General features: G+C 42.1%; 1 protein-coding gene across 3 annotated transcripts in view; it reads left to right on the top strand.

Annotated features, from left to right (window-relative positions):
- PARPBP (PARP1 binding protein) overlaps positions 1-12,803 on the top strand; it is a 34,661-nt gene that overhangs the window by 19,369 nt on the left and 2,489 nt on the right. For all 3 annotated transcript variants that reach the window (XM_081212251.1, XM_081212252.1, XM_081212253.1), the window contains exons 7-10: positions 7,731-7,914; positions 8,804-8,970; positions 10,013-10,094; positions 11,596-11,758. In XM_081212251.1, the coding sequence (XP_081068377.1) occupies positions 7,731-7,914; positions 8,804-8,970; positions 10,013-10,094; positions 11,596-11,758 (596 nt within the window). The remainder of the gene's footprint in view (positions 1-7,730; positions 7,915-8,803; positions 8,971-10,012; positions 10,095-11,595; positions 11,759-12,803) is intronic.

The following is a 12,803-nucleotide window of genomic DNA, read 5'->3' on the forward strand; positions in this document are numbered from 1 at the left end:
AATAACAACTGCAGTAAAGCAGACAGGGCAAGAGAGGTTATTTGAAAAAAAATATTGAAAATAGTTTGACTTGGAGTAAGCCCCATCAAAGGCACTGGAAATTACTTCTGAGTAGACACAGAAATCCTATACATTTCTATTCACATCACACTATATGTTGTTTAGCACAGAGGCAACTGGATCAATGTAGCAGGCCAGAGCCTTATATTTCTCTCTTCCCCAACCCCCGCTGGCCAAACTTGAGCTGTGCAGGGCCACTCACCTGTCAATCACCTGATGCCACAATGACATTGAATGATGTAGCATGTTGGAGTACCAGTGATCAGCTGATGGTTGTACTTCAGAAGCTGGGTGTATAGTGCTTCTGAAGCCCTGCTGGCCAGCCCTTTTGGCTCTCCCATCTTGTTACTTGCATATACCTGCCATGATGTCATGGGACTTGCAGGTAGGTGTGACTGACAAGTAAGTGGATTCCTGACAGCCTAATTAGGCCTCTGGGCCAGAGGTTCCTCACTCCTAGTTTTTCATGACATTCATAAATGGGAAAAAGCCAGAAGTTTACACACTATATTCCTCTCTCCTCCTTCAATGTGGCTGGGTGGGGGAGTTCAGAAGCTTTTGCTTTTGCTTATGCTTTAAGTTTGCCACAGTTTGTTATGTTATCTGGACAAACAAACTGTGGTTAAAACTATGGTTAATTTTAAAAGAAGCCAACTTCAAACTGGTTTCTGAAGCTGATGGATAAAGTTTATTATAACTCTGGGTCCAGATGGCATAGCAAGATGAGCTTAACTAAAAGTGGAGGTTAAAACTTCCAAATTCCAGAGGGGAGGAGCACATGAAACTGGGACTTGTTTGGACTAATTCTAGCTCATAAACATTGCACTGTGCTTTATTGTGATATGTGAATCTTTCTTGCTTCTGTTCCATTTTTTTCTTTCTCTAGTTTTTCTTGATTTAAGCTTGCTTTCTTGTGTTACCAAAGAATATCAGTAGTAGTAACAGAGGCTAGTGCTGTTACTGCAAACTTGCCTAGTACTACATCCTGTGCACAACCACAGAAGTGACATCTGTGTTCAAAGAACTTTGTAGTTCACAGTATCTGGGCAAAAATGGGTGGGTGAAGAACGAATGGGATTGACAAGGAGAAATGCGGGGGAAGAAGCAGTCAGTTTAGGCAAAAGTTCAGGAAATAATTAAAGAAGAGTTCATTGAAGGATGAGAACCTGATACATGAACTTGATAACTGTAAGCTGTATAACAGGAGGTCAACTTTGCAGACAGAGCAAGGATCTGCAAGGGAGAGAGAAGGGAGGTGCTGGTGGGATTCAAGTGAAAATGAGTTTATAAATTAAGGATAGGAAACCTGTGACCCTCCAAACATTGTACAACTCCAGCTCCCTTAATTTCTGACCTTCCCTGCTATAGTTACAAAGCTTCTCAGAGAGCCAGTGTGGGAAGAGAGGTGACATGATAATGGAGGGTTCCTTAGGAAAATATAGTTCAGTATCACATGGCCAGAAAAATTTCCTGTATCCTAGAGCAGTTTGTGGGCTGAGGATATATAACTCTTTGAACAGCTACATAGGATGTCCTTTAGTTGGTCATGCTTTTTTAGCAGAGAGAAGACAAACAGCCCAGCTACGTGTTAAACCATTAACTGGGCAAATATTTCTGGCATCCTTAAATAATGGAAGATGCTTCTAACCTGAGATAGCTATAAATCTGCATGCCCATCACATCATACCAGTCATTACATGAGAAGTTCAAGTATAAAAACCATTGACCCCTTGATGAGGCGCACATAGAGGAACAGTACCTAGTGAGGATGGAGTTTACCAGAGTGGTCACTGTATTCTTAAAAAAACAAAAAAAAGCTTGATTGGCCAGCTGAAGAATTTTCCAAAGTCTTTGATCCTGGAGTAAAAAGAAGTTTGTGAAAACCATGAGGGATGATACAAGGCTTTGAATATGGCAAGGGGAAATTCCAGAGAGTTGGCATCAAAATACCTGAGCTAGCATTTCAAACACCTATTCTATAAAAATGTGCATTCTAAAATAAGTAATTGGTAAAATAACTTAAGTTCTCATGCTGATTGATGTCCACAATCTATCATGAGCTGTCTTTCTATTGTATAACAACATAACGTAATATAATACATTATATTTGTTATAAATTGCAATGTGTATTTTCTGTAACTGCCATGACAGGAAAAAATAAAAATGCTGATACCTCTGTAATAGGATTTTGATATATGCTTTCCTGTTCCTGGAATAGTTGGGGAAGCTGTTTTATGTCTTATCAGGTTTTTGAATGCTGTCCATATTCCTGACAGTCTGTATTGCTTTCTCCGTCACATAGTTCCCAGAAAGAGTACATACTATAAAATCATATTGAGTAGTAGTATTCTTTTTATGCCGCCAGCAACTTGATTACTATAGGATCAGACTTGTGAGTGTCCAAGGCCAGAGCACGCAGGGACATCCTGACCACCACTTTAGTAGTGGAGGAACATGGCTTCATGATAAATCAACTGAAGAGCTTTCTCATCACAGCTGAGAGGATCCAACACCTGCGAGTGAGGAGGGGGTGACACAATCCAGCTCAAAATATTTGTGTCCCAGGAGCAAGAAGACAACCTTCTGGACAAAACAAGGAAGTTCATAACCTGAGTCCAGCTCCATCTAATGGGCATGGTGCACCTACAAGGCTTTTCCCCATCCAGGACCCAGTTTTGAGAAAGATAGGCCACCTGGTACCCATGCCACCTCTCTGTCATTACTCTGATGGTTTCTCCTCCTATCCAAACTTTTACAGAAGGTCAGAACACTCTGAGACAGGGTCCAACTAGTGAATTGCCACTGGCTCCAGAGTCTGTGGTTCTTGGACCTGATGGGCTGTTAAGAACTCTGGCATATCCCAATGCAACTGGATTTTCTAACCCATAAGCTCCCATCTTGGCAGCAGCTCTGTGTTTAGACCATGAGTGGCTTTAGACGAAGGGTTTTCCCAATAAAGTGGCCTGGAAAATCCTAGCTTCCAGATGTTTGTCCACCAATCTAATCTATGAAATGGCCAGGAAAGCTTTCCATTGCTGGTGGAAATGCCTTTTTTTTTCAGGCCACAGCTTCAGGAGTCCGAGAGATCCTTGAGCTTGTGCAAGCTTGTCTTGATTTGAGAGCACTTGGTGGCCCTGGACTGGATGTTACTGGATCGGGGGAAGGTCCCATAGCCACACCAAGCAGCGCTTACGTGGTTCTGCTCTCCTGTTGCGACCCTCTGCTCCTGTTGCCACCCCCTGCATTTATTCATAGATTCCTTACATGGGACATGTACCTAGTACTTGGGACACCCATCAACCAGTTTTTTGAGCCTATTCAGCAGCTCTGCATACCTGAACTTCAATGGAGGACATCTGCAGGGCACTCACATGGGCTCACCCCTCTACATTCACCAGGCACTACAAACTAGATAAATATGTTTTGACAAAAGCAGCCTTTGGGAGGAGGATCCTACAACAAGTGCTGTGATTACTAATTCTCCTTCCACCCAGTCCATGAGGGTACTGCATTTGTAAATCGGGATTCAGGCCTCACTATGGGACTGAAACTGCCTTGGTCGCGCTGGTTGATGATCTCCGGCGAGCTAGGGACAAAGGTGAGAGTTGTTTCCTAGTTCTGCTGGATCTCTCAGCGGCCTTTGATACAATCGACCATAACATCCTTCTGGACCGTCTAGAGGGGCTGGGAGCTGGGGGCACTGTTATACAGTGGTTTCGCTCCTTCCTCCTGGGCCGTGTTCAGAAAGTGGTGGGGGGGGATGAGTTTTCAGACCCCTGGGCCCTCACTTGTGGGGTGCCTCAGGGTCCCGTCCTCTCCCCCATGCTTTTTAACATCTATATGAAGCCGCTGGGAGAGATCATCAGGGGGTTTGGACTGGGTGTCCATCAATATGCAGATGATACCCAGCTCTACCTCTCTTTCAAATCAGAACCAGTGAAGGCGGTGAAGGTCCTGTGTGAGTGCCTGGAGGCGGTTGGAGGATGGATGGCGGCTAATGGATTGATGTTGAATCCTGACAAGGCAGAAGTACTGTTTTTGGGGGACAGGGGGTGGGCTGGTGTGGAGGACTCCCTGGTCCTGAATAGGGTAACTGTGCCCCTGAAGGACCAGGTGCGCAGCCTGGGAGTCATTTTGGACTCACAGCTGTCCATGGAGGCGCAGGTATCCAGGGCAGCTGTCTACCAACTCCACCTGGTACGCAGGCTGAGACCCTACCTGCCCGTGGACTGTCTCGCCAGAGTGGTGCATGCTCTAGTTATCTCCCGCTTGGACTACTGCAATGCGCTCTACGTGGGGCTACCTTTGAAGGTGACTCGGAAACTACAACTAATCCAGAATGCGGCAGCTAGACTGGTGACTGGGGGCGGCTGCCGAGACCATATAACACCGGTCTTGAAAGACCTACATTGGCTCCCAGTACGTTTCCGAGCACAATTCAAAGTGCTGGTGTTGACCTTTAAAGCCCTAAACGGCCTCGGCCCAGTATACCTGAAGGAGCGCCTCCACCCCCATCGTTCTGCCCGGACGCTGAGGTCCAGCGCCGAGGGTCTTCTGGCGGTTCCCTCATTGCGAGAAGCAAAACTACAGGGAACCAGGCAGAGGGCCTTCTCAGTAGTGGCACCCGCCCTGTGGAACGCCCTCCCATCAGATGTCAAAGCAATAAACAACTACCTGACATTCAGAAGACATCTTAAGGCAGCCCTGTTCAGGGAAGTTTTTAATCTGTGATATTTTACTGTATTTTTGGTTTCTATGGAAGCTGCCCAGAGTGGCTGGGGAACAAATAATAAATTATTATTATTATTATTATTATTATTATTATTATTATTATTAATCCCTTTCCTGTATAATCCACTGATGAAGAATGAAAAGTTGGGTTTACTGTAAAGCAGAGATTTTTTTCTGGTTAGCAGACAATAGTGCATACAGCTTTGCCTTTTGAGTCAAATCAATGTGGTGGGATACAAGGGTCTATGTACATCACATTTGTGCAGTTCCCTCTGGTCAGCCAGGCAGGGATTCTAAATACACCCCTTCTCCATATTTTTCTAGCTATTTCCTTATACTATTCTCTTAAGGTTTTGTTCCCTGGTGTAGTTTTTTTTTGGTCTACAGCCACAATGCTATCATCAAGGCCAAGTGAGAGGATAGGAGGGTGGTTCTTTCCTCTTCTAGCTCACCACTGCAAACATTTTTAGAATTGTTTCTTACCCTGCCTTCTGAAGATGAGCCAACCCCTTACTGTATGCTCCACTCTCTGCTGACCAGAAGTGTAACTTTCCAGTTGTTAATATTGCAGGTCAGAGGTGGGACAGAAATCAGTTTAAATTAATTTAATGTGGCACAGGTAATGTAGCAGGAAGTGAAGTAGACCAAATCTTAAACTGCTTGGCTTTTTTTGTACAGCTTAAAATCATTCATGCAGATGTATCAGGAACAAATTTAATACTTTGGGCAACTTAATAAAATTAGCCTGAGGTACAACCTCTTGCATAGTTATTTAGGAGCAAATCCTGTTTAATTCAGTGAGATTTACTTTTGAGTAAACAAGGGTAGAATCGGATTGGAAGACTAATCTGTTTATACTGTACCTTAATGCAAAATGAAGAAAACCATGGCATAATGTCTTTAATTCCCAAACACAGTAGATCAGTACTTTGTCTTGGCCTTCTCATATGAAAAATGAATGAAGTTTTCCTTTCAATGCTCCAGCTAGAGTTGTGTATATCTGATGGGGAATGGGAACATTTTTCCTGGAAATGAAAAACGTGGAAAGAAAAATGAGCATTGGGATATTAGCTGTTGGAGCAGCAATATTAGGTAGAAACAAACACATTGATCTTACTTTTCCTGAATGTTGTGCTGCCAGAACAAGAATAATAGCTAAATGGCCCTCTTTGTAGAACTATCCAATCAGACTAGGTGTGATCCTCATACACAATTGCCAGACTTTTAATGGGAGATTGGTTTGTAAGCATCTTAATCAAAAGACTGTTGTAGGTTGCCTGGCCTGGAAAGAGTCTTTTCTATACCTATGATGAACAGAAGTTTTAATTATGATGGTCCCTTATTGGAAGGTAGGTAGCAGTGTTTGCAGTGGATTTTTCTGGGGGGATGCAGGGGTACATACACCCCTAAACATTTTGTGAATATAAGTTTGGTCTCATTAAGCGGCAGTATTTCAATATGACGCGGGTGGCGCTGTGGGTAAAGCCTAGGACTTGCCGATCGCATGGTCGGCGGTTCAAATCCCCGTTGTTTGGTCCCAGCTCCTGCCCACCTAGCAGTTCGAAAGCACCCTTAAGTGCAAGTAGATAAATAGGTACCGCTTTATAGCAGGAAGGTAAATGGTGTTTCTGTGTGCTGCGCTGGTGCAGGCTCGCCAGAGCAGCTTCATCACGCTGGCCACGTGACCCGGAAGTGTCCTCAGACAGCGCTGGCCCCCGGCCTCTTAAGCGAGATGGGCGCGCAACCCCAGAGTCGGTCACGACTGGCCCGTACGGGCAGGGGTACCTTTACCTTTTTTATTTCAATATGAGTAGGAAAATGAGAGTAGCGCTAAACATTTTTTTTAGGGGGGGGGAAAGCACTGAGTGTTTGTGTATGGGGAAAACTCTGGATTAAGGTACCATAGGTTTTACTACTCAGATTTTACACTTAAGAGCTCTTTGATCTGAAATTATGCAGGTAAAAATCCATACTAGATAGAAACATAGTAGTGGCTTACTAAGAGGCCATATTTGGGACAAAATGCTTGGCTACTGGAGTTTCTTGAAAAGGAGGATTTTCCTGACTCTATAATTGAGCTAACAGAGCAGAAGCTTCATTTCTTACTAAGCTAGCTAAAGGCCTGTCAAGTTTGAATGGTGGGGGTCAGAGAAGGATGGAAAGTTTACATTCTTTACTCCTACCTATATACCAGCAAACACCCAACTTTCATGTAAGAATTGCCATGGGGTAGTGTTTAAAGCTGCTCACTATACTTAGTGATTCTAGTGATTAGGAATTGAACTTATTCTATTTGCATGGTCCTCACTATTCTGTTTTCTTGATTACACACTAGTATGCATCATGGAATGTTGAGAACTGACTTGTATAAAGTATGCACTGTATTAAAAATACAGAAATCTTGTCTTTCCCTCTGCTGCCGGAAGCATACGTCAGACACTTTTATTAAAAATATGTTTGTAAATGACCTATTTGTGCTAGCTATTTAACTATTGCTATACAGTACTCAAAACACTTTTGTTGGCTTATGAGCTTATAAAAGTTTGGGAAATGGAAATGTTCTATAACAACAGGCAGATTTCACTTCTTTTCAAACTTTAATCCACTTGTGGCTAATGAGCAGAATTAGATAATGTGAGTGAACAAATGATAGCCTGATGGCATAGCAAGTTTTAATTATTTCCTTTTCTATTTAAAATTGTAAACTAAGGAGAAGTCTACTGTCCCTGCTCGTTGACTCTTGTAATCTCCCAATTCTTAAAAGTGAAAGATTGCATTAAAGGGCAAGATCTTATTGCATGATGCTGTGCAACTGAATAGATCAAAGCTGTTGGCTGAACAGTTTTGATTAACTGTGAAGACGCTCTGTTTTCAGAACTATTAAGTATATTAAAATAGCGCCAAGATGAATATGGAGATGACCCTAGGTCTGTTTTTAGACTTGCAGGGGGGGAAATTCTATCAACAATCAAGATGCATTTGATAAAAGGAAGAAACAGCAGGGATGCCTTCTGTCAAGCAGCAGAGGAAGTGGTACAAGATTTGGATTTGAGGATTAAAAATATTATCAACTTTCAGCATGAGTCTATGACAGCTAGCACCACTGGAATTAGTCCAGCCCGGGTAAGGGGCCTCCTTTTGTTCTTCTAAATTGTTTGATATAAAAGAAAGGACATTTTTCTTAATGATTTGAATGTAGAAACTAACTCAGTAATACAAATTTAATACAATAATAGGTAATATATGTAATACAATGTAAGAACTATCTGTGCAATCTAGGTTTCCTATAATATGGGTTTAACTAGTTGAAATAAAGAATTTGCTTTGCACTGAGGGATGAGTGTGTGTTTATACACACATAGTCTTACTTGGCAAATAAGGTACTTCTAAAGAATTATGAAAGAAAAGAGTTTTTCTAATAATTTAATACTGATAACTTCACATCAGAGTGAAATATTCTAGATTTTGTCTAGTGTCTCAAGACATTGCTATCAACAACAATAATTTTACCCAGTTTATAAACTTCTACCTTTTTAGATTTTGAAAAAATATGATTTTCCTTTCATTCTTAGTAATGGTTGACATTGTGATTACCCTTACCATTATGTTACTAATGTTTATATGCTGGGTTTTTCCTTGGCTGGATTGGCTATTAACTCTGGGAGGTCTTTTTGCTAAGCCCTCCCTTTCTTCAATCCCTTGGCATTATCTTTCTGCATAAACACCTTCAGTGGTGCACCTTGTTGGTTCTTGCTGTCTTAAGTTGGGGCACAGCATGTTCTAAGATAAGTAAATGTACTATGTGATACAACCTCCATCCATGTATCTGATAATCCCAACTAGTCACTTTTAATCCAATGATACACATGCACAAACATTTATGTTCAGGTTTTAAGCTTTATCAGAGAGGTTTTATATCCTAAATTGTATGACCTAAAACTACTTTGATCAGGTGAGTCAATTGATGCAAACCCCTCCTGTAAAGCTAATAATAGTCAATATTTAATTTCAGCCCAAGCTACATGCTATAAACCATGGCACTGCTTATTGTGGCAAAGATACTGTGAAGGCCTTATTGGCACTTTTGGATGAAGCAGCTATCGACCCTCCTCCCAAAAACAAAGCCCAAATGTTGTTTGGTGATGAATTTGGATTCCCTTGTACCTTTTTGTTGTTCAGGTAAGTGCTAGGTGCTGAAAACTGGCAAAGCCTCACAGAAGAGGTGAGAGCAAGAATACTTTTCCCCATGAAGCTGATGACTTGGGGCCACCTCATCTGCAGTTATCTCCTATACAAAGACTATGTAAAGAACAACAAGCATACTGTAACTTGGGAAGTGTGGAATGTGTGTTTCAAAGAAGACAATGGCTCAGGAAGTTGATGCATTCAACTGTCCTTGGCTGGAATTATTCTTGGGTGGAAAAGGATGACAATATTGTGTCAATAAAATATTAGTCATGGAATTCTGTATAACAAAAATTATGTCATCAACAAGGGGGAAACAATTGCAAAGTAAAAAATGGAGTGAAACGCTTGAGAAGAAGCATACCAAGATTTAAGTACTGTTAAAGATAATTTCTAACTGAGCTAGTTTTATGTTGCTTGGAGTTAGATAAAATATGGCAACTGAGAAGCCTTATTGCTACCCATATTTCCTTAATGAAAAATTCAGTTTCAGCAGAATGTTTAGTAAACTTATGACTTTACCCAAAATTGTCATTACAGCTACAGTGATAAAATAAAAACAACAGAAAAAGGGTAAAAAACTAAAAGCATGTACAATGATAAATAAATAAGTTCTCCCCCCCCCCCAATATTAGCTTTTCCAATCAAGCTGTCATCAATAGGTACAGAGCTCCCTTGTATGTCTGCAGATTTCCCAACTAAAAAAGCATTTGTTTCATGGCGGGAACCTATTTACACAAGCATTTTTTGTGTACATATGAATTGGCTCCCTTCTTTAAAATGAATTAAACACCCACACAGCCAAAGGTCTCTGCAGATCAAAATACATGTTGCATCTCTCCAGTCAGAGCAGCTGCAGTAGGTTTTGTTTTGGGACTGGGTTTGCTTTTTGGTCATAGGCTAAAAAGTCATTTATTTTGGAATTTTAAAAAATAGACGCCAAATCTATATATGCATGTAATGAAAATTCACCGTAATATGTTCTCATATATTGGGCTGGTCACTATTGCTTACAGTCACTGTTATATTAATTTAGATCTCCAGCACAATCTAGTGGATCTTCTCCAAAAGTTTTGAGACAGAGAATTCGGACAGCAGTTGGTGAAAAAAAAATTAAGGTATGTTAACTTGCCTTGAGGAGAACTATTATTAATCTGATTGATTACATATCTATATTGTCTGGTGTCTGAGGCCTGATTTGCAATTTCAGGTGAAATGATGCTTTTATTTCACTCTTCTTCCTCCCCACCATCCCTTAAAAAACAACAAAACTGCCATGAACAAGCACTGGGGTAAACACTGTCTACCCTCATGCACCAGCTCCTACACTTCCTTTCCTAAGCATGATAATAAACCCAGACTGGGGAACTCTCACTTAATACAAGCCAGGGATGAAGCACTGAAGTCAGTGCATGGGGTGGAGATTAGGAAGATGTGTTTGGCTGAGCTGCTCCCCCCAGCCTGGCTTTAGCATTTCTAAAGATGGGAAAAGCTGTAAAACAGAGCGTTTTGGTCTGTCCTCTGTGAACTGATCACTTCTGCTTATTTGTCTGTAGAAAGTACCTTAACAGCAGGGGTGGATCTGGACATTCTTCAGTCTCCAGAAGCTATTGCTGTAAATGATTAGTTTGCCTCCTGCAGTGGAATAAGCATACTTAGAGTCCTTTGAAAAAAAATATGTATCAAGGTTTTTTTAAAGTTAATTTGGATTTCAACTGTTTTAAGCAAAGCTTAACGGCTTAGATCTAATCCTGTGAGCCTTTATATCAGTAAAGCACCAATTGTAATGGTGCTCCGTGTTTCATTCTAATCTCACAACCTCTGGTATTGTGATAATGCAATGTGATAGGTTGGAACTACAGTACATATATTAAACATCACCAGATATAGTATCATACAATGCTGTTACGCTACACTGAAATGGGCGGAACAAGATAAGACTTCAGATTATATTAATATTGGTCCGAATATAAGTCACACCCAAATATAAGCTGCACCTTTAAAATTAAAGGGGGAAAAAGAAATGACAATACCTGAGGAGGAGCGGGGGCTGAGGGGAGCCAAGGAGGCAGCGCCTTCACTCCTGAGGCAGTGGGCAGCAGTGCTTCCAGAGGGTCAACACCACCATAGGCCCCCAAAGGGATGGGCAGAGAGAGGCAGCGGCTGGCAGGACTCATGCGCCTCTCGGTGGGCTAAAGCCAGGCAGCACCAGTCCCAGCACACCAACTGCATCTCCTGTTCCTCCTCCTAGCAGACCTTATCACTCGCTCATCCACACTCCTCTCTTCCTTCCTCCTCCTCGCCACCTTCTGGCTCCCTCTCAGGGACCCCCCTCACCACGCCGCCATCTTGGGAGCTGGCCCAGTTGAAACCAGGCAACATCTGGGGACAAGCCCACTCCAAGCCAATTTTTGTAAGGTCGCAAATATAAGCTGCACTTTAACTTTTCATGGTCAGAATTTTTTTGGGGGGGTGCGGCTTATATTTGGGCCAATACGGTATATAATGTAAAATATAGTTATCTAAATTTCTGGAAGTATTTTCACATCAGATTTCCATATTGGAAACCACGTTCATAGCAACCACCTGCATTTCATAATTTCACTTCTTTCAATTTAGCTGAAGCAACCTTTAATTAGGTCTCAGTTTTCTTGCACCTACAAAGATGACCAAATGACTGAGGCAAAGGGTCAGCATTTCCAGGCAATCCAGGCCCCAACATGTGAACATCCATCACTGAAAGAAAAGGCTGTTCCAGACTCTAAAAATGAATCAACTGCAGGTAAACAAATCAGCAATAAAACTTCTCAAGACCTCTTTGCTTTCCCTTTCCCCTTTCCAGTGACTATATAGTTGTATCTTTCTGATAAGCCAGATGGATTTGTATGTTGCCAAATTCAAATTAACCATTATAATCACATCTAAAATTGTTTTGTATAAGAAAATCAGAGTTCTATGGAATCACACCAAAGACTCATCTAGCTCATCTGTTTCCAACATGGGCCTTTCAGGGGCGCCTGGGAAGTCCATGAACAGGGTATGAAGGCAGTCATGCCTGCTGCTGCTTTCTGTCTCCAGGTTCTGATATCCAGCAGCTGGTTCTGGGCAGGGGCGTAGGAAGGGGGGGTGCGGTCCGCCCTGGGTGTCATCCTTGAGGGGGGTGACAAAATGGCCCACAGCGCACCCGAGCCACGCGTCTCTCCTGGGAGTGATGCGGTGGCTCGGGGCCCCGCGCTGCCTGAAATGGCAGCATAGAGCTTGTGTCCGCCAGGTGGACTCTATGGGCAGCTCACTGTGCCGCCCCCCTGGGCGGGTCGCCGCAACACCCCCGTGCATGGATCGTCCCACCCCTGTGGGTGGCTCACCCTGCCCCTGCCGCTCCGGGTACCGGAGCAGCTAGCTACGCCCCTGGTTCTGGTATCTGCAACTAGTATCCAGATTCTATTTAGCCAGCATGGAACTTATTGTTGGACTTGTTTTATTATGTACATTTTGTTCTTTTAATCATGCGCTTCCTGTATACCTTATTCTCAATCTCTTTTTTTTCCTTTTTTTTATAAGATTTTTATTGGTTTTACAGAATTTTTTAAAGACAAACAAACACCTAAAAAGACATACAAACACGTATAATTTCATAACATTTTTTCATAAACCTCTTTTCCGGGACTCCCCCATACCCCCCCTTTCTGCATCCCAATGTCCATAATTTTTTAGCAACTTCTAAATATTCCTTTCCAACCTCTGTCGTCTTAATCTTTTCTGTAATCTGATCTTATATCACTGTATCCTTTTTTTTCTGAAAACCTCAACATTCTAGCATTCATCAA

The sequence above is a fragment of the Podarcis bocagei genome (genome assembly GCF_964188305.1).
Source record: "Podarcis bocagei genome assembly, chromosome: 10".
Lineage (NCBI taxonomy): Eukaryota > Metazoa > Chordata > Lepidosauria > Squamata > Lacertidae > Podarcis > Podarcis bocagei.